The sequence below is a fragment of the Castor canadensis genome, chromosome 1 (genome assembly GCF_047511655.1).
Source record: "Castor canadensis chromosome 1, mCasCan1.hap1v2, whole genome shotgun sequence".
Lineage (NCBI taxonomy): Eukaryota > Metazoa > Chordata > Mammalia > Rodentia > Castoridae > Castor > Castor canadensis.
The window spans coordinates 156,307,513-156,331,436 of NC_133386.1; the positions used below are offsets into that span (position 1 = coordinate 156,307,513).

The following is a 23,924-nucleotide window of genomic DNA, read 5'->3' on the forward strand; positions in this document are numbered from 1 at the left end:
CCAGGATATGGAAAACCTCAGAAAAAAGAACAAAATAGAACTGCAAAACAAAACGGAAGGCTAATCCAGCAGAATAGAACAAACAGAAGACAGAATCTCAGAACTTGAAGATGAAATGGTAATTAAAGAAAAAACTGAAGAACTATTAATTAAACACCTCAAGACCTGTGAAAAGAAAATGCAAGAACTCACTGACTCCATCAAAAGACCAAACTTGAGAATCATGGGCATCGAAGAAGAAGAGGTGCAAGCGAAGGGTATGCATAATATATTCAACAAAATAATAATGGAAAATTTCCCAAATCTAGAGAAAGATATTCCCATACAGATGCAAGAGGCCTCCAGGACACCAAACAGACCAGATCAAAATAGAACTACCCCACAACATATCATCATTAAAATAACAAGTTCAGAAACTAGGGAAAGAATATTGAAGGCTGTAAGAGAGAAAAAACAAGTAACATACAAAGGTAAACCCATCAAAATCACAGCAGACTTCTCAAAAGAAACATTAAAAGCAAGAAGAGCATGGGGTGAGATCTTCCGGGCACTGAAAGAAAATAACTTCAACCCCAGGATACTCTACCTAGCAAAACTAACATTCAAAATAGATGGAGCAATGAAAGTCTTCCATGATAAGCAGAAACTAAAACAATATGTGACCACAAAGCCACCAATACAAAAGATTCTGCAAGGGATTCTGCACACAGAAAGTGAAACCCAACTTAACCATGAAAAGACAGGCAGCACCAAACCACAGGAAAAGAAAAAGCAAGACAGTAGAGAGTAACATCAAGTTAGGTACACACAATCAAACCTTCAAACAACTAAGACAACTAAATGGCAGGAATCACCACATACCTATCAGTACTAATGCTTAATGTTAATGGACTTAATTCACCCATCAAAAGGCACCACTTGACAAAATGGATTACAAAGGAAGATGCAACAATTTGTTGCTTACAGGAGACCCATCTCACTGACAGAAATAAGCATAGGCTTAGGATGAAAGGCTGGAAGAAGATTTACCAAGCCAACGGCCCCCGAAAACAGGCAGGAGTAGCAATATTTATCTCTGACAAAGTAGACTTCAAACCTACATTGATCAAATGAGATAAAGAAGGACATTCCATACTAATAAAAGGGGAAACAGACCAAAAGGAAATAATAATCATCAATCTGTATGCACCCAATGTCAATGCACCCAATTTCATCAAACATACCCTGAAAGACCTAAAAGCATATATAAATGCCAACACAGTGGTTGTGGGAGACTTTAACACCCCATTATCATCAATAGATAGATCATTCAAACAAAAAAATCAATAAAGAAATCCAAGATCTAAAATATGCAATAGATCAAATGGACCTAGTAGATGTCTACAGAACATTTCATCCAACCTCTACACAATATACATTCTTCTCAGCAGCCCATGGAACCTTCTCCAAAGTAGATCATATCCTAGGGCACAAAGCAAGTCTCAGCAAATGTAAGAAAATAGAAATTATACCATGCATACTATTTGACCACAATGCAGTAAAAGTAGAACTCAACAACAAAAGTAAAGACAAAAAACATGCAAACAGCTGGAAACTAAATAACTCATTGCTTAATGAAGAATGGATCTGCGATGAAATAAAAGAGGAAATTAAAAAGTTCATGGAAGTCAATGAAAATGAAAACACAACCTACCAGAACCTATGGGACACAGCAAAGGCAGTCCTGAGAGGAAAGTTTATAGCCATGAGTGCATATATTAAAAAGACTGAAAGATCCCAAATCAATGACCTAATGATACATCTAAAACTCCTAGAAAAACAAGAACAAGCAAAACCCAAAACAAATACAAAGAGAGAAATAATAAAAATAAGAGTTGAAATCAACGAAATAGAAACCAAAAAAGCCATACAAAGAATTAATGAAAAAAAGTTGGTTGTTTGAAAAAATAAACAAGATCGATAGGCCCTTGGCAAACCTGACTAAAATAAGGAGAGAAAAAATCTAAATTAGTAGAATCAGGAATGCAAAAGGGGAGATAACAACAAACACCATGTAAGTCCAAGAAATCATCAGAAACTACTTTGAGAACCTATATTCAAATGAATTTGAAAATTTTAAAGAAATGGACAGATTTCTAGATACATATGATCATCCAAAACTCAACCAAGAGGAAATTAATCACCTGAATAGACCTATAACACAAAATGAAATTGAAGCAGCAATCAAGAGTCTCCCCAAAAAGAAAAGTCCAGGACCTGATGGATTCTCTGCTGAATTCTATCAGACCTTTAAAGAAGAACTGATACCAACCCTCCTTAAACTGTTCCATGAAATAGAAAGGGAAGGAAAACTTCCAAACACATTTTATGAAGCCAGTATTACACTTATCCCAAAACCAGGCAAAGACACCTCCAAAAAGGAGAACTATAGGCCAATCTCCTTAATGAACATTGACGCAAAAATCCTCAACAAAATAATGGCAAACCGAATTCAACAACACATCAAAAAGATTATTTACCATGACCAAGTAGGCTTCATCCCAGGAATGCAGGGGTGGTTCAACATATGAAAATCAATAAACGTAATAAACCACATTAACAGAAGCAAAGACAAAAACCACTTGATCATCTCAATAGATGCAGAAAAAGCCTTTGGTAAGATCCAACATCATTTCATGATGAAAGCTCTAAGAAAACTAGGAATAGAAGGAAAGTACCTCAACATTATAAAAGCTATATATGACAAACCTACAGCCAGCATTATACTTAATGGAGAAAAACTGAAACCATTCCCTCTAAAATCAGGAACCAGACAAGGATGCCCACTATCTCCACTCCTATTCAACATAGTACTGGAATTCCTAGCCAGAGCAATTAGGCAAGAAGAAGGAATAAAAGGAATACAAATAGGTAAAGAAACTGTCAAAATATCCCTATTTGCAGACGACATGATCCTATACCTTAAAGACCCAAAAAATTTTACTCAGAAGTTTCTAGACATCATCAATAGCTATAGCAAGGTAGCAGGATATAAAATCAACATAGAAAAATCATTAGCATTTCTATACACTAACAATGAGCAAACTGAAAAAGAATACATGAAAATAATTCCATTTACAATAGCCTCAAAAAAAATCAAATACCTAGGTATAAACCTAACAAAAGATGTGAAAGACCTCTACAAGGAAAACTATACACTTCTGAAGAAAGAGATTGAGGAAGACTATAGAAAGTGGAGAGGTCTCCCATGCTCATGGATTGGTAGAATCAACATAGTAAAAATGTCGATACTCCCCAAAGTAATCTACATGTTTCATGCAATTCCCATCAAAATTCCAATGACATTCATCAAAGATTTGAAAAATCTACTGTTAAAATTATATGGAAACACAAGAGGCCACGAATAGCCAAGGCAATACTCAGTCAAAAGAACAATGCAGGAGGTATCACAATACCTGACTTCAAACTATATTACAAAGCAATAATAATAAAAACAGCATGGTACTGGCACAAAAACAGACATGAAGACCAGTGGAACAGAATAGAGGACCCAGATATGAAGCCACACAACTATAACCAACTTGTCTTTGACAAAGGAGCTAAAAATATACGATGGAGAAATAGCAGCCTCTTCAACAAAAACTGCTGGGAAAACTGGTTAACAGTCTGCAAAAAACTGAAACTAGATCCATGTATATCACCCTATACCAATATTAACTCAAAATGAATCAAGGATCTTAATATCAGACCACAAACTCTAAAGTTGATACAGGAAAGAGTAGGAAATACTCTGGAGTTAGTAGGTATAGGTAAGAACTTTCTCAACGAAACCCCAGCAGCACAGCAACTAAGAGATAGCATAGATAAATGGGACCTCATAAAGCTAAAAAGCTTCTGTTCATCAAAAGAAATGGTCTCTAAACTGAAGAGAACACCCACAGAGTGGGAGAAAATATTTGCCAGCTACACATCAGACAAAGGACTGATAACCAGAATATACAGGGAACTTAAAAAACTAAATTCTCCCAAAACTAATGAAGCAATAAAGAAATGGGCAAGTGAACTAAACAGAACTTTCTCAAAAGAAGAAATTCAAATGGCCAAAAAACACATGAAAAAATGCTCACCATCTCTAGCAATAAAGGAAATGCAAATTAAAACCACACTAAGATTCCACCTCACCCGTTAGAATAGCCATCATTAGCAACACCACCAACGACAGGTGTTGGCGAGGATGTGGGGAAAAAGGAACCCTCTTACACTGTTGGTGGGAATGTAAACTAGTACAACCACTCTGGAAAAAAATTTGGAGGCTACTTAAAAAGCTAGACATTGATCTACCATTTGATCCAGCAATACCACTCTTGGGGATATACCCAAAAGACTGTGACACAGGTTACTCCAGAGGCACCTGCACACCCATATTTATTGCAGCACTATTCACAATAGTCAAGTTATGGAAACAGCCAAGATGCCCCACTACTGATGAATGGATTAAGAAAATGTGGTATCTGTGCACAATGGAATTTTATGCAGCCATGAAGAAGAATGAAATGTTATCATTCGCTGGTAAATGGATGGAATTGGAGAACATCATTCTGAGTGAGGTTAGCCTGGCCCAAAAGATCAAGAATCGTATGTTCTCCCTCATATGGGGACATTAGGTCAAGGGCAAACAGCAAGAGGATTGAACTTTGATCACATGATAAAGCGAGAGCACACAAGGGAGGGGTGAGGATAGGTAAGACACCAAGAAAGTAGATAGCATTTGTTGCCCTCAATGCAGAGAAACTAAAGCAGATACCTTAAAAGCAACTGAGGCCAATAGGAAAAGAGGACCAGGAACTAGAGAAAAGGTTAGATCAAAAAGAATTAACCTAGACGGTAACACACACGCACAGAAAATCAATGCGAGTCAACTCCCTATATAGCTATCCTTATCTCAACTAGCAAAAACCCTTGTTCCTTCCTATTATTGCTCATACTCTTCAAGAAAAGCAGAGATAAGGGCAAAACAGTTTCTGCTGCATAGTGAGGGGGTGAGGGGGGAAGAGGGAGGGAGCAGGGGGAAAAGGAGGTGGGGGGGAAGGGGGGAGAAATGACCCAAACATTGTATGCACATATGAATAAAATGAAAATTTAAAAAAAAAGAAAGAAAAGATATGGAAGATTTTTTTGGATTCCTGGAACACAGTTTGATAACTGGTGGTATGTATTATTGGTCTTGAGCCTTTATCTGGTCCAATAGGTTCTCTCCTTATTTTATTATTTCTTTTCTCCATCATTAATAGATGTAAAGTGTTATGAAGTGCATTTTCTACATCTATTAAAATAAATATGTAATTGTTTCCTTCAATTAGGGATACACTGAATTACGAAGCTAGATTTTTCTTACCTGCTACAGTTTGTATCTCGACTATCCCCCCATCCACCTTGTGTTAAAGGCTTCTTCCCAGGGAAGAACTATTGGGAGGTAGTGGAATTTTTAGGAGATGCAGCCTAGTGGGAGTTCCCTTAGGTCACCGAGTATGTGAAATCCAAGGGGGCTGTGAGACCCTGGCCTCTCCTTCATTCTGTTTTGCTTCCTAGCCTGAGGTGAGCAGTTTGTTCTGCCTCCTGCTTCCTGTCCTTGCCATCCCGCACCCCCACCAGAGGCATCACCCCAGTGGGAAAGTCTTAGGAGAAATACCAGCCTCCTCTCCCTGGCAGTCAGGGACCAGGAGGCTCAGGTGAGGGACAGCTCCAAGGAGAGACTTTAAAAACATTATTTGGATGTGGTGACAGTGGATGTGGTGACCTGCAATCCTAACACTTGAGAGGTGGAGGCAGGGGGGTCTCCATTCTAGGCCAGCCTGAGCAACATACCAAGACAGCCTCAAAAAAAAGTCTTACTCTGGTCTTCTCTTTCCCAACATATTTGTAATCTTATTTAGGTACAATTACACCACTTTGTGTTTATCTAATGTGAGGTCTGTGCTATGCAGATACAGAAAATGGTTTCTAGCGAATTATTAGCTCCTATCATTGGTGAGTGGCAATCTGGTCCCACTCTGCTTTTCCTCCATCAGTGCCACCTTGCTGTCCTGTTAGACAAACTTGGGTGCAGGGCTGATGGCATCAGAATTGAGGACTCAAGGCTCTGAGGGAGGTCGTACTGCAAGGTTTCCTAGGGGACCACTAAGATTCTAATGAGAACCAGTAGAAATGAACAACCAGGCTCGCTCTCTCTGGAATATAGATGCCAAAGGGGAGGTACCAATCTGCTCTGTCTCCTTGAGCTCCTCCTTTCAGTTCAGCAAGATGAAGCTTCTTATAGGCCCAGTTTTCTGTACTTTGGTCCTGGGAGTCAGCAGCCAAGAATGGTGGTCATTCCTTGGTCAGGTTGTTGAAGCTAAGGCTGATGGAAGGGACATGACATCCCTAGAGTAGAGTAGATGTGAGTGATCACTAGAGAAGCTACAGTGAGGCAGAGCAGAAGCATAATTTCCCGCCAGAGTTTCTCCAGCTGACCAGGGAATTCCTGGCCTGTGCCTGGGGAGGGGGTCTTGGTCCTGTGTCAGATCATGAGTCTAGGTCACACTGTGGTGCTGTGCTATCTCCTGGTGGTCCATTGGAAGAGCACATATCCTGCCCTAGAGCAATGGGAGGCAAAGCCACTGGATGACAGGCTCCACTGTGGGTTTGGAAGGAGGAAGTCTGAAGGATTTCTGAAGAAACACCAGCCTGCACCTGATAAGAAAATGACAAATGTGTGCTGCTGGATTTGCTGAGCTGTTGCTGAGATGACAGAGATGTGATGGCTGTATTGCTGCAGGACTGTGACTGCACTCACAGTTTTCTGGCTATCCCCTCTCAGGTACTTAGAGTTGCAGAGAGAATCCCCTTTTCCAGTAGGTCTGTATTGTTTCGCAGGTGTGTCCAATGAGCTATCACATGTTCTAGAAACTCCCACATTACCAAAAAATACCGGCTCCTGAGCAGAAATGAGGGTGGGGCTGTAATAACAGCTAGAATGTGTTTCCATGCCCTCCCTTAGTAGGAGCCACCATCTCAGCTTGCATGGACCAATGTGGCAGGATATTCAGGTACTTTGGCAACTGCTAAACAGGTTACAAAGGTTAGGAATGATATCACTTAGTTACTCAGAGAAGAACTATCATTCCAGGATGAAATCAAGCTATTTGCTTTGAGAAGACACAATACGAGGCCTGAAATTGATATAAAATATTCCTCCTAAGAAATAACATAAGATGGTGGTTGAACCTGTCCATGAACACGTGCCTTTCTCCTTCCCTCTTCCTTACCCTTCCTGGTCAAATAACTTTACAGAGACCTGTGGTCTGACTCTATCAGTGACTCCCTTTCTGGAACAGGTCTGCTTTCTACCCTTGTCCAGTCTTCTTTACAGGAAATGGAAACCAACATACAACTGGCCTTACAAGGAACTGAGGACGTCCTCATTTCACATCAGAATGACTGTGCAGAAGGCATCCTGCCCCCAGCTGGAGATGAGAGATCTGAGGTTTTGAGCTGTTTGGTCCATTGTGCCAGGCTTCCTGGCAGTCAGCAGGCAACAGAGAAGAGGGTTGAACCATGTAGTCCATGAGGCCAAGGCTCTTGAATGTTAGCCTACCACTTCCTACAGCTTGGTGGTTATCAATCTCAGCTGCACCTGGGAGCCACCTATAGTGCATTAAACACTGCCCATGCCTGGAACACCACCACCACCAGTCTGAGGAACTGGCCTGGGGTGTAGTGTGGGCAAGGGACTTTCAGTATCTCCCCAAGTCCTCAGAATGTGCAGCTAGTGTGAAGCACCCCTGTTTTAGTGCTTCCTCCAACATCCACAGCACCAGAAAAGTCTATTTAGAAGGGCCACAGGCACGCACTTCACTGAGGTGTGCATTCAGTGTACAGGAATACATTTTTTCCTAGGAGGCAGAGCAGACATATTCTGTATCTGCAGCCCTTCTCCCACTCCTCCTTCCTTGTCATCATCTTACTCATGGAAGTTTCTGGGTCTTATTCTATATAGCTTCATTCTAGAAGGTGGTTCTCGACCAGAGTCAATGTAGTCACTCAGGGGAACATTTTCAATGTCTGGAGATATGTTTGGTTGTCCCACCAGGGGACTGTGCTGCCAAAATCAAATGGTGGTGGCAAGAGTGGATAAATATATCCTGCAGTGCTCAGGACAGTCCTGTAAAGAAAAAAAAAAAAAAACCAACCAACCATCTGGCCCACCATTTCAATAGTGGTGAAGTTGAAAAATCCTGTTCTATCATGGCATCTCCTTCTCTCCGTTAAATACATCAGACCTAGGTAAGGTGTAGCTCACAGTAGCACAGTGGTCAGGCAAGCAAATACAACACAGGTGAGCCCCATTTAAATGACTCTTACTAGAGTTACCAGGAGAAGCCAACCAGCTTTAGGAATGTTCCTTTCAACCCTTGGTATCTAAGGGTGCCATGATCACAGGCTGAAATCTTGAATATCTCTCATTCCTTTTGAAGGTGTTGTCAGTCTTTTTGTTCACCTGATATTCCTTATGCCTTTTACTTTCTTTTCTAGACACTTGGGACATGCTGAGAACCTATCATTCAGGCCATTTATGACTTGCAAAAAAAATATGCCTCCATGTTTGGGGGAACTATGATAAAGCCAAGAGCACCAAGAGTTGCCAAAACTGCTTAACTGATCAGGTCACAGAAGTACCTGGGGATGCTTGAGCATCCTGGGGGATCAGAAGAGGATGAGCCCTATAGCAGGTTTCAGTCAGGCTTGCCTCCCCTTCTTTCTCAATGTGATCACTCTCTCCATTCATGCCCAGTGCTGATCCTGGGCTGTCAGCAGAGCTAAAAGATGACTTATGAAATGTGATCTCATTCCCAAATACAGACAAGGCCAGCCATGGAGTGATTCCCAGACCTGTCTCTCCAGGTGCTGTCCATCCAGTGTCAGTGGGAGAAGCTTGGTCTGAGTAGGGCTGTGCCTGGCAGGGTCAGTATCTTAGCTCCCTCCTTCCTGGGCCTCCCTGGGATCCTCTTAGAACCATCTGTGGACAGAGAAGAATTGGGAGGGTGGGCTGTGGCTCTTCAGCCTGATGACTCTTCTTCCTGCTTGTCTTGAGTATAGCAACGCCAGAGAGATGCTCAGAGACTCACGGGTTGTGCACATGAGGACTCAATGGCTGACTGAGAAGCCAATCAATGGGGCCACAGTAGCAAAGATCCCAATTGCTTCAGCCCTGCTGACCTGTCTGACAAGTACTGAGCTTCCTTTTCACTCTGTCTCAGGAGACTGGGCTGTGGGCCTCTGAGGCCAGGGCCCTGTTTTTGTATTGAGTCCTGTGTCCAGAGACACTGGAAGAGAGCCCTCAGAGTCTAACAACTGCATGTAATGTTGAATTTGTTGAAACTGTTTCAGTAATTACTGCTTGCATGGTAAAAGGGGATAACTGTACACTTTCATGAAGGCCGAGACTGGACCCGAGTGTGTGGTGTGGGGGGACATTTCAGTGGTCACACAGGACAGACACCTGCACCTACCCTTCCAGAATCAGACCTAATCCTCTCTCCAGATCCCTCTGATACAGGCCCATGTTGCTATTTCCAGGCTTTTTCATGTCCAGGCTTCCTTACTTCCTGTTAAATGTGTCTTGTAAATTTCTCTGCCCCCATGATCTTAAATCCTCAGTGGTTTTTGTTTCTGGGGACAGAGGACAGAGCTATAGGATGGCTGTGGAATTCTGTCCCAGCAACTATCACTTTGAGCTTCAGTTCATTTCTCAGCCACACCCACAAATCTAACATTACTCAATTTTTGTCAATTTTATCTAAGAAATGACTCCAGATTTGTTTCCCTCCACTCTGTTTACATTGACTTTTGCAAAATTTCCAGAACAAACCATTTCTGGAGATAGAGAGATACTGACAACATCAAGACCAAGTGTCAGTGCTCGCATAGTAGAGCACGCACCAAGACCAGGTGTCTGCCAGGGTGGGTTGCCTTTGACATTGTGCATGCTTGAAAGGAAGCCACTTTTTCCTTCCTGATCTCTTTCTAGTAGAAGGAAGCCTGTGACGTGTTATTCTATTAAGGAAAGCAGGTCACTGATAAACAGTGTTTGGGCTTGGTAGAACCCATGAATTGGGGGTGACAGTATAAATCATAAATTCTTGAGTAAATCAACTATATTCTATCTTCTTCCTTGGATAAAAGCTTTGGTTTTTTTCCCCATGACACAGATCTAAGAAATGAAGTGATCTGGCCCTTGAGAGACTGGTGAATGAACTTCTTTATCTGAGTATTATTTCTAGTTACAAAAATGTTAAAAATTGATTTGCTGGTTTAAAAAATTGTCACATTATAAAAGTCTTGGAAGGCTTGTTTTATCCAGCCTTACAAGCCGTCTTTTGTTTTACCATTGCTTTCTTTCCCTTCATTTCACAAAAATATAGACCATCAATATTTGCAACAGCAGTCTAATCATGAATAATCTCCTAGCAACATTACACTCTCCTGATGCCCTGACCAGTTCATACTATCATACTAACCCAAAGGTCAGCGGTCCTTTGAGCTTGCTCTCAGCAGCCACCTTGCCACCACCATCTATCTCCCTTAACCCCATTTACTTGCCCCCCACTTCTTTTTGTCACGTCTCTGAGACAGAGCTTTTCCCCTCTTCCAATCCTCCTCCACCTCCACCTCTGTCTGCCTTCTGATGAGAATTGTAGGAGAAAGTTCTGTTGTAAACTCCTCTACTTTATGTTCAATTTTTCTTCCTCCTTTGGCAAGGGTCTTCAGTGTCTTTCTTCAGTAAATATAACCTTATCGTTAATCTACTCTTCTTCAGGTTCCTCTTCAGTTTCACTTTTAAAGTAGAAGTGGATGCCAATTATCAATTTTACTTTGAACCCCACATCAACACTTCCTTGGCCTGTTTGTAGAACAGGAGCTAAACCCTCTAAACATTGTCCTTGTCAGCTACACGCAATGTTAATTTTTGTCAGCAGAGGGCGCTAGAGGAACTTTAAAATAAAGACTTCCTGGTCCTGTGTGCTTGGCTTCCCTCTGGCTCCTGTGTTGCTCCCCTCCTGTGCAGGACAGTCAGTGACACTCACCACCAGGGAGTTTTAGTGGTTCCAAAGGCCAAGGCTGCTTCCCAATGCATTCAGTGGCAGCCCAGCTGGATTCCCAGGGAGTTTCAGAAGTACCCCCTGCTTTCATGGTTGGTTTTCCAAGGAATTCACTAACCTCTGTACCCCAATATGGGCAGTTTCCCAATACATTTGCAGGAATCCCAGCTGCATTCCCTGTGGGTCCATTACACAGTCAGGCAGCTTTCTGACAAATTTTGTTAGCACCTCAAGAAGGGGTTTCTTGCTTGTCACCATTGGCTTGTGACACCTAACAAACTTTTACCATTCAGAAGGCTACAGCCACAAACTTTCCAACTATATCTAAATCTCAACCTTATAAGGGCTCTTTCTCAATTTTATTCCTGCCTTATCCCTATTTACTCTTCATCCTAGTAATTCTTTTTGTTAAACCCTCCCTTTTAAAAGTTCTGCCTGGTTGCTATCTCCTGACTAGCCTGTGACTGATAAAAGGGGTTTCCAACATCCTGGGTTTTTTACGGGTGTTCTTTCACTTTATATCTATGGCAGCACAGATCAAATACTCCTTGTCACTCTCCTGCTTCTTACCCTGGTGTGCTGAGGCCACTCCACTTATTTTGCTGCTGTTCCTAGACCTGTGTTCAAATCTCTCACACCCTATTCCAATCAGTCAAGTTTTGTTCCCTTCACTTCCTCCAGAGGAATGTATTAACTTGACTATTTGGATTAATAGTAAGGGGAGTCACCTGTCTGGAATCATGTGTTATTAATACCTGGGCAAGCGGGAAACTGGCAATCTGGGATAATGCCCTCTGTATTAAGGACATAGAAGTGCTGAACCCTTTGGAGAAATACCAAGCAGGAGTTTTCCAGGCCTTTCTTACTGTTCCCATTTGTTTCATTGGACCAGAGTTGACTGTAACCCACAGGCTTCTCATGGGCACAAGTGTTGGGCTATGTTATTCTGTAGTGTTATTTGGGAAGTTCAGTGGTATCATATTTCTATTAAATAAAGGGGTGGGAAGAACTGCTTTAGCTGTGACCTCAGTGTAACAGGAATAGGGATTTCAGCCCCTTGTTCTACTACATGTTATACAGAAGCCAAAGGGACAGAACCCTGGTAGAGTTTCAGCTAATGGACAGTCAGGCTTGTCAGGGTGGAGTAGGAACAAAATCATTGAGGGCAATGTGCAGAAAGTATCCAAGAATCAGCAACCAGGATGAGAACAAACGTGGGCTCTGAAACCAAGAAAAATAGTTCAGGAGGTCATAGATGGCTTTCAGTATGAAACTTACGGGTCTGAGCTTTATTCTGGAAGCAGAAGGGAACAACCAAAGGTTTTGAATTGGAAGTGCCACAACTGAGGCTGTGCTTCAAGACAAGCATTCTAGCAGTGGGTGTGTAATTCACTTTTCTCAGGAGGCAGAGACGATCACTTCTCAGAGGCTTCAGCTCACTATAAACTAGGCCAACACTATATAAATCTAGGAACAATGTGGAGTGGGAGATTAAGTTAGCCCCTAGGTCTTCTGCAAACTCCAAGTCTGGGGCATGACCCCTGCCATTTGTATAAACAAGTTCCTGTGATTGTGATGTGGGATCAGGTTTATAAATCACCCAACTGGCTGACAAGGTCGATTACCTTTTAAGTCATTAGTGGCAGTAGGGATGACCTTCAAAGGTCACTAAAGACTATCTAACTGGTCTAGGCAGGAAATAATGGGAATGTGAGTTTGTAGCAGTGGGAAAAATGACTAATGGAAAACACATTGATACAGAGTTGAAAGGACTTATTTAGTAGTTAGAAGTGAGGTAAGAGGAGGGAGAAGAGGCAAGGGTGACGTTTTGAGCCTTGATCGGGGCAGTGACACATTTAACACATGCAAGGAAATTTTTGTTATTTGAGGTACAGTCTTATTATGTAGCCCAGGGTGGCTTGAACTCAGAATCTTCCTAAAGTTTCCAAAGTGCTGGGATTTCCGGCACGTGCCACCACCCTGGCTCACACAAGGAAATGATTAATTTCAATAGTTTTTCCCCATGGTTCATATAAGTCATTTCATGGGTCTGATCACTGCTACCTTTTCACTATGTCACAGGGCTATGCTCCCTAGGTTAATTTCATTTCATTCCACCCTCATTCTATATGCCAGGTACTATGCAGTGTGTTGCACACTATCTCATTTAATTCGCAAAGACAAAACATAAGGAACACAGTAGCTTTCCTAAGGTCTTTTAGTGAGAGGAGATATTCAGGCCCAGACAGTCTGCCTTGGAAGACGAGCTGTCTGCTTGTCATGAGATTTCCTCTGGGCCCTCTTTTAGCCACTCTGTAATGAATAAAGCTGGTAGTGAGTGGAGGTCTCTTACCCTTGACCTTGTTACAGACTCACATTCAACAAAAACCAACAGCCAAACCCACGTGATACTGGTGGGACGGTTTTTCACACTTCCCAAAGTTCTAAGCATCTTTTTAAAGCCTCTTTTCCCTGACAACCTCTTCAATATACCCAGTCACATCATATCCAGGTGTCATGTGTGAGCATGACAGCAATTTGTGTCAATGTTCTCTGGCTGTGATATAAATGGAAAAATGTTGACTCCTTCAATGTATCCAACACTTTACTCCACACTGAATTTTCCCCACACCTTCCTGAAAATCACTCAGAAATAAATGTCATGTCTATTTTCTGTTCAAATAAAAATGTTTACCAGCTTTTATATTTGTTACTAATACAGCACACCATGTAAATGTACTGGAGCCTAACAAATGACAATCTGGTCACACAGTTTCAATAACACAAGCGCTTGTTATACTCTTTATTAATACTTAGCTTTCTTTTGTTATAGCATTTCAAAAATAATTTTTAAAAGTGCATGATTCTCTTGAGCTACTCTGTTTAGGAAAAGATTACAGAAACTATTTCCAGTAATGAATTAGTCAATTGAAGAAAAAAAATAAATTAGCTCAATTTAGATATGGGGAATTTCATTTAAATATTGAATTTGAATCTTTAGTATTTCATTATACATGTCAATTCCACATTCCCAGTCCTATTTCAGTAATTTCTAAACTGCCCCAGACAAAATACAAAAAGAATTCAATTCCAGTTAATAACATTATCTATGTTCATGTGACAAAATACTTCTGGTCCCAACAGAAGAGCCCCAATCCTCAATCATTCTGCAGTAACACTGTGGTTCAGAATCAATACTACACAGCTGTAAACACCCACATTCTGATTCCAGAAAGCAAGGGCTAACTCCTCTCAAAATCCAACTTTGATTGAGAGGTGCTGAGGTCACAGAGCCACAAATGCCAAGGTACAGACACTGATAACTATAGCCCCGATAAGGTGGCAGGGCTTCTGGGTGGTGCCTTTTCTTCAGTAACAAATGCATCCTGAAGGCTCAGGAACATTTTTTCCTAAATGTTATCACATCCTGCTAAATCTTCCATCAGGCCTGCTGAGACCACAGAAACCGATCACACTTTTCAAGCATGCTTTGTATCAAGGCTCTGAAATACCAAAGAAAAGAAACACATAAATTTAGCTGTAATCACTCATTCTTCAGAGAAAACTTAAAAACCTAGACTTAAGAGGATTCAAAAAACTGACTGATCTTGCACATCAAGACACAGATTGAAATCAACAGAGTTAAAAGATAATCCATGGAATGGGTGAAAATATTTGCAAATCATATCTGATAAAGGGTTAACATCCAGAATATGAGAGAACTCCAACAAAAGGAATAATGTGACTTTAAAATGGGCAAACTCTTAAACAGCTATTTCTCCTAAGATGATATACAAAAGCCACAAAGCATATGAAAGGATGTTCGACATCACCAATGGCTAGGAAAATGCAAATCACATTTAACTCAATGAGAAATTGTTTCACACATGAGGACAGCTACTTATAAAAACAAACAGAAAATCACAAGCATTATCTAAGACAGGGAAATGTGAACTCTTGCGCACTGCTGGTAGAAATGTAAAATGGTGTGTGTGTGTGTGTGTGTGTGTGTATATATATATATATAGAGAGAGAGAGAGAGAGAGAGAGTATATAATTCTACTTCCGGGTATATACCAAAAGAAATTAAAACAGAGTCTTGAAGAGATATTTGTACACCCATGTATATTGCAGTATTTATACACAGCACAAAGTGGAAGCAATCCAAGTGACCTTTCACACATAAATGGATAAATGAAATGTGGTATATACACATAATGGAGTATTACTCAGCCTTAAAAAGGAAGGAAATTCTAACACAAGCTACAACATAGATGAACCTTGAAGACATAGCCAAGTTGTGGAATCAGCCTAGGTGCCCATCAACAAATGAATACATAAAGAAAGTGTGGTACAGATACCTAGTGGAGTTTATTCAGTCACAAAAGACAGCGAAATTGTCATTTGCAGGAATATGAATGGAACTTGAGATCACCATGTTAAGTGAAATAAGCTAGAATCAGAAAGAAAAATATAGTATGTTTTCTGTCATATGAGGAATCTAGATTAAAAAAAAAGAAAGAAAGAAAGCAGAAAGGGGACTATTTGGAGGGAAGGGAGGACCAGCAGGAGACTCGGACAAGAGACAGTTGTAGGGAATGAGGAGGGTGCATGTGATGAAAGTACACAGTACAGATGAAGACATCACAATGAAAGCCATTATTTTTTACAATTTAAAAAAAAAAAAAAAAAGACAGGGCTTGAGGCATGGCTCAAGTGATAGAGCACCTGCCTCTCAACCATGAAGCCCTGAGTTCAAACCCAGTACTGGGGAAAAAAAAAAAGATATTGTGCTAAGTGAAACAAGTTAGTCATAGAAAGACAAATACAGGTTAAGCATTCCTCAACCAAAATTCTAAAACTTTTAAGAATCTTCAAATTTTGAAACATCTCAGATTTTGGAGTTTTGGTTTTTGCGGGTTTTTTTTGTTTTTGTTTTTGTTTTTTTTGGTGGCACTGGAGTTTAAACTCAGGACCTGTTTGTTAGGCAGGCACTCTACCTCTTGAGTTACTCCTCCAGCCCTTTTTTTTTTTTGAGGTAAAGTCTCATGAACTATTTGCCTGGGCTGGCTTTAAATCTTGATTCTGCCGCCTCTGCCTCCTGAGTTGCTAGGATTGCAGTCACTGGTGACCAAGTAGATTTTGGATTTTTGGATTAAAGATGCTTAACCAGTAGTCCATGGAAAATATTTTAAAACTCAAAAAATTCAGAAACCTGAAACACTGGCCCAAACATTTTGGATATGGGTACTCAACTTGTACTATATGATTCTGGTTAATGGTTGCATTCACAGAAACAGAAAGTAAAATGGTGGTTGCCAGGGGCTGGAAGTGGCAGAATGAAGAACTGTTGTTCAATGATTATGGCATTTCAGTTTGCAAGACGAAAAATTCTGGAGATTAGTTGCGCAACAACGTGAATATGTTTAATATCACTTTAAAATGGTTTCAAGCGCTAGTATGGTAGCTCATGCCTGTGATTCCATCTACTTAGGAGGCAGAGGCAGGAGGATTGAGAGTTTAAGGCTACCCCATGCAAAGGTAGCAGTGAGACCCTATCTTGAAAAAAACCAAGCAAATGGGCTGGGGGTATAGTTCATTGGAAGAGTGCTTGCCTAGCATGAACAAGGCCCTGGGTTCATGTATAATTTATTTATTTTGGGGGTGCTGAGGTTTGAACTCAGGGCCAATACCTTGAGCCAATCCACTACCCCTTTTTTTGTGATGGGTTGAGATAGGGTCTTGTGAACTATTTGCCTGGGCTGGCTTCGAACTGCAATTCTCCTGATCTCTGCCTCCTGAGTAGCTAGGATTACAGGCGAGAGCCACTGGCTCCTGGCTATGCATACTTTTATGTATATTTTTGTTTTCTTTCTCTATAACCCAGGTTGGTCTCAAACTCAGGATCCTCCTGCCTCAGTCTCCCAAGTGCTGGGAGTACAGACACGCACTGCCATGCCTGGCTTGTTTTCTTCTTTCCCTTCCTTTCCTTTCTTTCCTCTCTTACTTTCTTGTTATGTGCTATTTTATACACATATCATAAATTATAAAAAGAAAAAAACTGACTAAGACAATTAATTATCTGGTATCAAAAAACTATTTTTTTGCAGCGCTGGGGTTTGAACTCAGGGCTTATACCTTGAGTCACTCCACCAGCCCTTCTTCTTGTGATGGGTTTTTTCGAGATAGGGTCTTGTGAACTATTTGCCTGGGCTGGCTTTGAACCACGATCCTCCTGCTCTCTGCCTCCTGAGTAGGTAGGATTATAGGGATGAGCCACTGGCACCCAGTTTTCCAAAATATTATTAAAGAATTGAGTGTATCTTATTTGGACACTTGTATTAAACTAAACAGTGTCTTGGTCATGATTATGAATAAAATATTATGTTAGCCTCCTTCCCTTAATCATCTTGATCACCAGATGAGTGTCAGTCTCCACATCTATTAGTGAGGGATTGGGATTGGGATTGGGTGGTCTCTACAGTCCTATCCACCTCTGGAAGTCTGTGGTATTCTACCTTCTCCACACACTACATAAAGAGCACAAAAGACTGGCATTACCTCTGCCTTTTCTCCACAATCCTCAGAATATCACAGGTTCGGGTAAACTTCTCTGACAACTCAAGGGCCAGACCAGATTCCTGTAGCAAGGACCAGGCCCGATCTGGGCCCATGGCCTTAGCTAACAGGAGTGCAATGTTCTCCACGCTGATGGGGGAAGGCCCATCACTGAGGTTCCCATTTAGTGACTCCTGGGGGACCAGCCTTGAGCTCTTGCTCTGTATGAGATGTAGGAGAAGCTTCCATTCCTCCACAGTCTCTGGAATCCAACCTAAATACACACAGAAACAATATTGGCTCTGACTGCTCTTAGCACACTGTCTACTTATAGAAGATGGTCAAAATTGTGAAAAGTTTAATACCAAAACAAAACACATTCAAGAATGTAATCTCATCTCCTTAGCATGAAGCCTTGAATATCTGTTGAATAAATATTCTCTTCAAAATTCCTGCATAGGCAATGATGGACAAAATAGGCATAATCCCTACACCTTTGCAGTGTTTACAGTCTACTAAAAAAGACAGACCTTGCACATATAAATATATACTTATAAACTGTGCTGCATACCATGATGGAAAAAGAGTAAGGAGTCATTAGAGAAAATAGCTGACTTTGTTTGGAGGATCTGAGAAAGGCTCTATGAGGAAATGACATCTAAGCAGAATGCTGACAGATGAGACAAGCTTGGAGGGCACATGCACGTGACCCACATTATGCCCAAACATGGATCAGGGTACCAGGACTGGACAGGCAAGGGACCTGCATTTCTCCCACAGGAAACATGGATGATGTGATACAGGAAAGACCTTGATGAGTTCAGGGAATTTTTTCTTTTTTGTGTGTGTGTGTGTGTGTGTGTGGCAATGGGATTTGAACTCAGGGCCTCACACTTGCTGGGCAAGGTACTCTTACTGCTGGAGTCATTCCAACAGCCCTTTTTGTGATGGGTTCTTCTGAGATAGGGTCTCAAAAACTATTTGTCCAGGCTGGCTTTGAACAGAGATCCTTCTGATCTCTGTCTCCTGAATTGCTAGGATTACAAGCATAAGCTATTTGCATCCAACAACTTCAAGGAATCAAATTAGTAAGTAGTGAGGATGAGGTGATAGGGCCAGGTCTTGAGGACCAGCTTTTTTTTATTTTTGAAGGTCATTTTTTTTTCTTTTATTTATATGTGCATATAATGTTTGGGTCATTTGTCCCCCTTTCCCCCATCCCCTCTTAGGACCAGCTTAAAAATCTGAATTTTATTCTGAGTGCAGTGCAAAGCATTTAAGGGAGGAAACCCACATAATTCAATTTTTGTTTTGAAGAATCATAGCGGCTGCTCTGAAGCAGGCAGAAATGGAAGGCGGAAGGCAGGTTATGTAAGTTTACTACAGTGGTCTAGGCAAGTTATAAGACCAGAGAAACGGGAATGGATCAAAGAAAGCAGATGCTATGAGACATATATTTGGCACTAAAAACACCAGGACCTGGAAATGATTGATATGTATGGGAGAAATGTAAAACAGTAAATAAATAAAACCCCTACTTAATATTAGTACAATTACACTGAAAATATAAGGAGTGCTTTTTTAATCTGGATGGAGAAGAATTTAGGTGGTATTTATTTTCTTTATGCTTCTTCAACTTTTGATTTTTTTTTTAATAACATGACTTTAAAAACACAAACCATTAATATCTTAATTTTTCTGGTTATTTTTTAGGAGTACATATATATCTATAATTCTAGCCCTGTTGTTTCATTTCAGAAACAAAGATGATTTCAGTTATTATAGCTATAACTGTAATATCTGATGCTAACCCTTGCCTGTCAACTGGCTTCTTGGTTCTGTGCTAACTTTCCCTTTTCTATGCCAACAGAGATGAAAAAGGCTACAGTGAAGAATCCTGGGTCCTTCCATTTCTGATCTAAAGACCCTGAGAGCATGCTATCAACAATCACTGCAGTGAGATGAACATACAAAACTGGCTAAGCCCACCTTTCTGAGTGCAAGATGGATTCTCAGCCTTCAAATATCAGTGTGCCCAAGTCCTGGCCTCTGACTGTCTGTCATCTATTGAACTGATGAAAACTTAAGAAATAAGGAGTATACAAAATACCTGTGAAGACTTAGGGAATATGATTGCTACTGTACTTTAAGTTCATGTTAATGAGCTCTTACTTTTATTCATTTTTGCAGTGCTATGGATTGAACTCCATGGCCTTGCACATGCTAGGTAAGTGTTCTACCACTGAACTATATCCCCAGCCCTGAGGTCCAACTTTTGATTGTATAATAAGGTAATAAGTTGCAGTAAGAAACACCTCAGCACAAGTTTTGAGATAGGCCTGCGTCTGAACACCAGCTCTAGCATTTACTAGTTATATGACTGGACCATTTATTTGTCACCTCTGTGCCTGTTGTAACATCTATAAGGTGAAAATAATAGTGACTATCCCAAGAGTTTGTTAACTCATTTAAAACAGCATAAGGAGCTGGGTGAGATAGTGTATAACTCCAGCTACTCAGAAAGATCTTGAGATAAAGGACAGCCTGGGCAAGGTTAGGGAGACCCCGTCTCAAAGACAAAATACAAACAAAGGGGCTTCAGTATGGTATAAGCAGTGGAGCACGGCAAGCCCCTGGGTTCAATCCACAGTACCACAACACCACAAAAAAACAAAACAAACAAAAAAGCCCAGTATATGTGAAAAATAAGGTATAGTGCCTAAAACTTAGAAAAGAAACTTTAATTAGAGATTTCATTACATATCAAAGGATACAGAGTTTTAAAAAAAAAAAACCCACAAATTTGACTAGCTAAAATTATACACATGATCATTAAAATGTTCACCAAATTTCTTTACTGAAAAGTGTGGAGATGCACTGGAGGCGTGGCTCAAGCAGTAGAGTGCTTGCTTTGCAAGTGTGAAGGCCTGAGATCAAACCCTAGTCTTACTAAAAGAAAAAAAAAAAGTATGGCAAGACTTCTAAACTATTATAACCAACAGTAATCAGTTAAGATTTACACACCATTGTCCCCTTCCATCAGGCTCATATCATTCAGATACACAATGTTGGTGAAGGCCTCTCTTCTCCTCTCCAGCTCCAAACAGAGAGTAAGATATCCAGGCCAAAAACTTTAAAAGAGACCAAAGTTGAAGAAAGGAGTAAGTGGCAGTGAATTTGTCTAAAAGTAGGCTATTCAATATGGTAGACACTAGTCACATGTGGCTATTTAAATTTAAATTAAGTAAGAGTAAATAAAATTTACAAGTCAGTTTTTCAATTGACCTATCTGTATTTCAAACACTTAATGGCCATATATGTCTAGTGGTTGCCAAACTAGACATTGCAGTAGAACATTGCCATCATCACAGAAAATTCTGTCAGACAGACATCCATCTACATCTTTAAGAAAAAAACAAAAGCTAGAGACATTTGAGGCCAAGCACCAATTACGAGTCATTTAAGCTTTATAAACTTTGTAAACTTTAAGATTCAATACAAAATTAGCATATTTCTTCTCCAAATTTGCAAACCTTGGAAGTTCTCCTTGACTCTTTCCCTTCCTTCATTTGCTGTATCAAGTTCCAATGTATTTTCCTTTGCAATGTCCCTTGGATGTGCTCCTTCTGCTGCCCTACTAATCACCAATCCCCTCCTACCTGAATTAATGCAACAGCTCATATATGACACCGGAAATGGTCTCCAGAAAGCTCCACTTTCCTTACGTCATCTTCATACCAAAAAGTATATAAAAGGTGATTTCATTACCCACCATCTGGCCAGTCTCATCCCTCATCATCAGTGAGCAAATACGTATCAAGTAGTTGCCACTGTATGAATTAGACTATGAAGGAAAAAAGACAAATATCTCTCCGAAAAGATGAGCCAGGTAGAGCCACGATAACATCATGAGGCAATAAATAACTTTCTTGGAAGCAAGAAATAAACAATGTCAGTGTTTCATGCCCCAGCTTTTACTGTTTCCCTCACCTGACCCACCCTCCTCCTGGCTTCTTTACACGTGCAAATCCCACCCAGCCTTCAGGGCTTATCTTCTAAGTCTCACCTTCTTCTGAGTCCTTTACCAGGGATTCTACCCAAACTATTCTAATCTCTCCCTTCTTGGAAATCTTTTATCCATTGTAACACAATCTGGTGCTGAATTACAGCTACGGATCTGAGAACTGGGGCTAGCTACTGAACAGGAGTGGAGAGGAATTAGCAAGAGCCAGCCTCTCCTACATACAAAATATGCACAAAATTTAAAAGGAAAAAGATATTTACTATCACTTAAAACAAAAAAGATACTTTTACCTTTAGTTATTAGCAAATTGAAATCCCAAGTAATTAAACATATCAATTCAGGCTCTTAACTTCAATGATTCTAATTTGAACTATGAAAATTCTCCCTTACCCACAAGACCTACAGATGTCAGTCATTTTCTCTTTGGTTGTAAAATCTGCAGGAAGTTTAATTAGATGAAGGATAAGTTCACTGTAACCCCAGGAAATCAAGTGTGAATGAGACCTGTGAAATGAAAAAGTGTCGGTAAATGAGACAGGAAATAACCTCAGAAAGTGTTTAGTAGCCATCTAATAGGTAAGACTACAGTTTAATTATATCAACTATTATTGTATTTTCCAAAGATTTCTATTTAGTTTTTGAAAAATTATAAATAGTACTTTTCTTATAACCTATTTGTTAAAAACAAAAAAAAACAAAAAAATAACCAAACTTGTAGCTCAGTGGTTAAATGCTTGCCTAAATAAGATAAATTTTGGAGGATTTAAAAAAAAAAAAAGTTTTCCCTGGAAGAAAACAAGGAATATTTCTGTTGTAAGTATTATTTATTTTTTGTGAATTTTATTTTTTTTGAAAAAAACTAAATCAGGTTATGTCTAGAAATCTATTGATAACATTTTAGAAAGAAACACAAATATACTGCTTTTTTTCTAACACAGGTTTATGAAAGAGCTATAGATGTAATCCCAGCACTTACAGGGCAAAGGCAGGAGAATTACAAGTCTGAAGTCAGCCTGAGCTACACAGCAAGACCCTATCTCAAAAACAAAACAAAACAAAAAAAAAAAACTGTAGGCCAGGTTCTGGTGGCTTATGCCTGTAATCCTAGAGATACTTGGGAAACTGAGATCAGGAGGATCAAGGTTTGAGGCCAGCCTGGGCAAATAGTTTACAAGACCCCATCTCCAAAATAATCAGAGCAAAATGACTCAAGCAATAGAGCACCTGCTTTGCAAGCACAAAGCCATGACTTCAAACCCCAGCCCTGCCCCACCACACACACAAAAAAGTCAAAGGGAGGTCAATTTAATTATATGAAGTCATGTACAAAATGTGGCATGAATGTGAATTTTTTGAAATGGAATCATCAGATTCTCAGAGGGTCTGTGACCCAAAGAATGGCCAGCACTACTAAGAAGTACACTCAATGTCATTACTCCCAGCACTTGGGTCAGTCTCTTCCAAGGTATTGCTAAAGTGAGCCCAGATGCTATATGTGAATAAACTGGTTCCATTCCAAAGGATTGTCAGAGCTTAGCTGTCAGAAACAGGACTCCTCTGTACCTGGGGTGTCCTTCATCATCCATAAGGCTTGTGCTTGGTGGAGCATTGTGGGACACTGCCAACAGCAGCCAATCCAATCTTAAAGATTCTGGTTGTAGAAGGGACTCAAGGAAGGATGATCTGAGAGAAAGATGGGAAGAAAAAACCACCAATGTTCATTATGAGGGGAAACATATCAAGAGTGGGAGTACAAATATAAAGGGATCAATATCAATACAATAGATGAGATAACTTGAAAACTCTTCTATTACAAAATACCTAGGAATGCTGGGGAAAATTAAATAGTCTTCTAAAAGAATAACTGAGCCCCAAGATAATAAGGAAAAAGCCATAAGGGTCAGAGAGAAAGAGACAGGGAGAGGGAGGGAGGGAGAGGGAGAGCGAGAGGGAGAGGGGGAGAGAGAGAGAGAGAGAGAGAGAGAGAGAGAGAGAGAGAGAGAGAGAGAGAGAGAAATAAAAGTATAGCAAATATGAACTGATAAGAGGACAAAAGGAAGGAGGAAGCTGCCAGTCTAATAACTAAATTAGAGTTTACAAGTTCACCACCATGGAGATAGCTGGAAAAGATGTATCAGCCTCAAAACAGAAAAGAGCTAGAACTGAAATCTACCATAAAAAGCTGGGGTATTAGCAAAGAAAAA

The 23,924-nt window shown here is 40.3% G+C and overlaps 1 protein-coding gene across 2 annotated transcripts in view; it reads right to left on the bottom strand.

The window, feature by feature from the left end:
* Nucleotides 1-13,911: 13,911 nt before the first annotated feature.
* The window catches only part of Hps5 (HPS5 biogenesis of lysosomal organelles complex 2 subunit 2), a 35,248-nt gene continuing 25,235 nt past the window's right edge, over nt 13,912-23,924 (bottom strand). For both annotated transcript variants that reach the window (XM_074042721.1, XM_074042731.1), the window contains exons 19-23: nt 23,284-23,403; nt 22,111-22,224; nt 20,721-20,827; nt 17,700-17,970; nt 13,912-14,641 (exon numbers count right to left, since the gene is read on the bottom strand). In XM_074042721.1, coding sequence (XP_073898822.1) covers nt 14,581-14,641; nt 17,700-17,970; nt 20,721-20,827; nt 22,111-22,224; nt 23,284-23,403 — 673 coding nt within the window. In that variant the 3' untranslated portion in view covers nt 13,912-14,580. The remainder of the gene's footprint in view (nt 14,642-17,699; nt 17,971-20,720; nt 20,828-22,110; nt 22,225-23,283; nt 23,404-23,924) is intronic.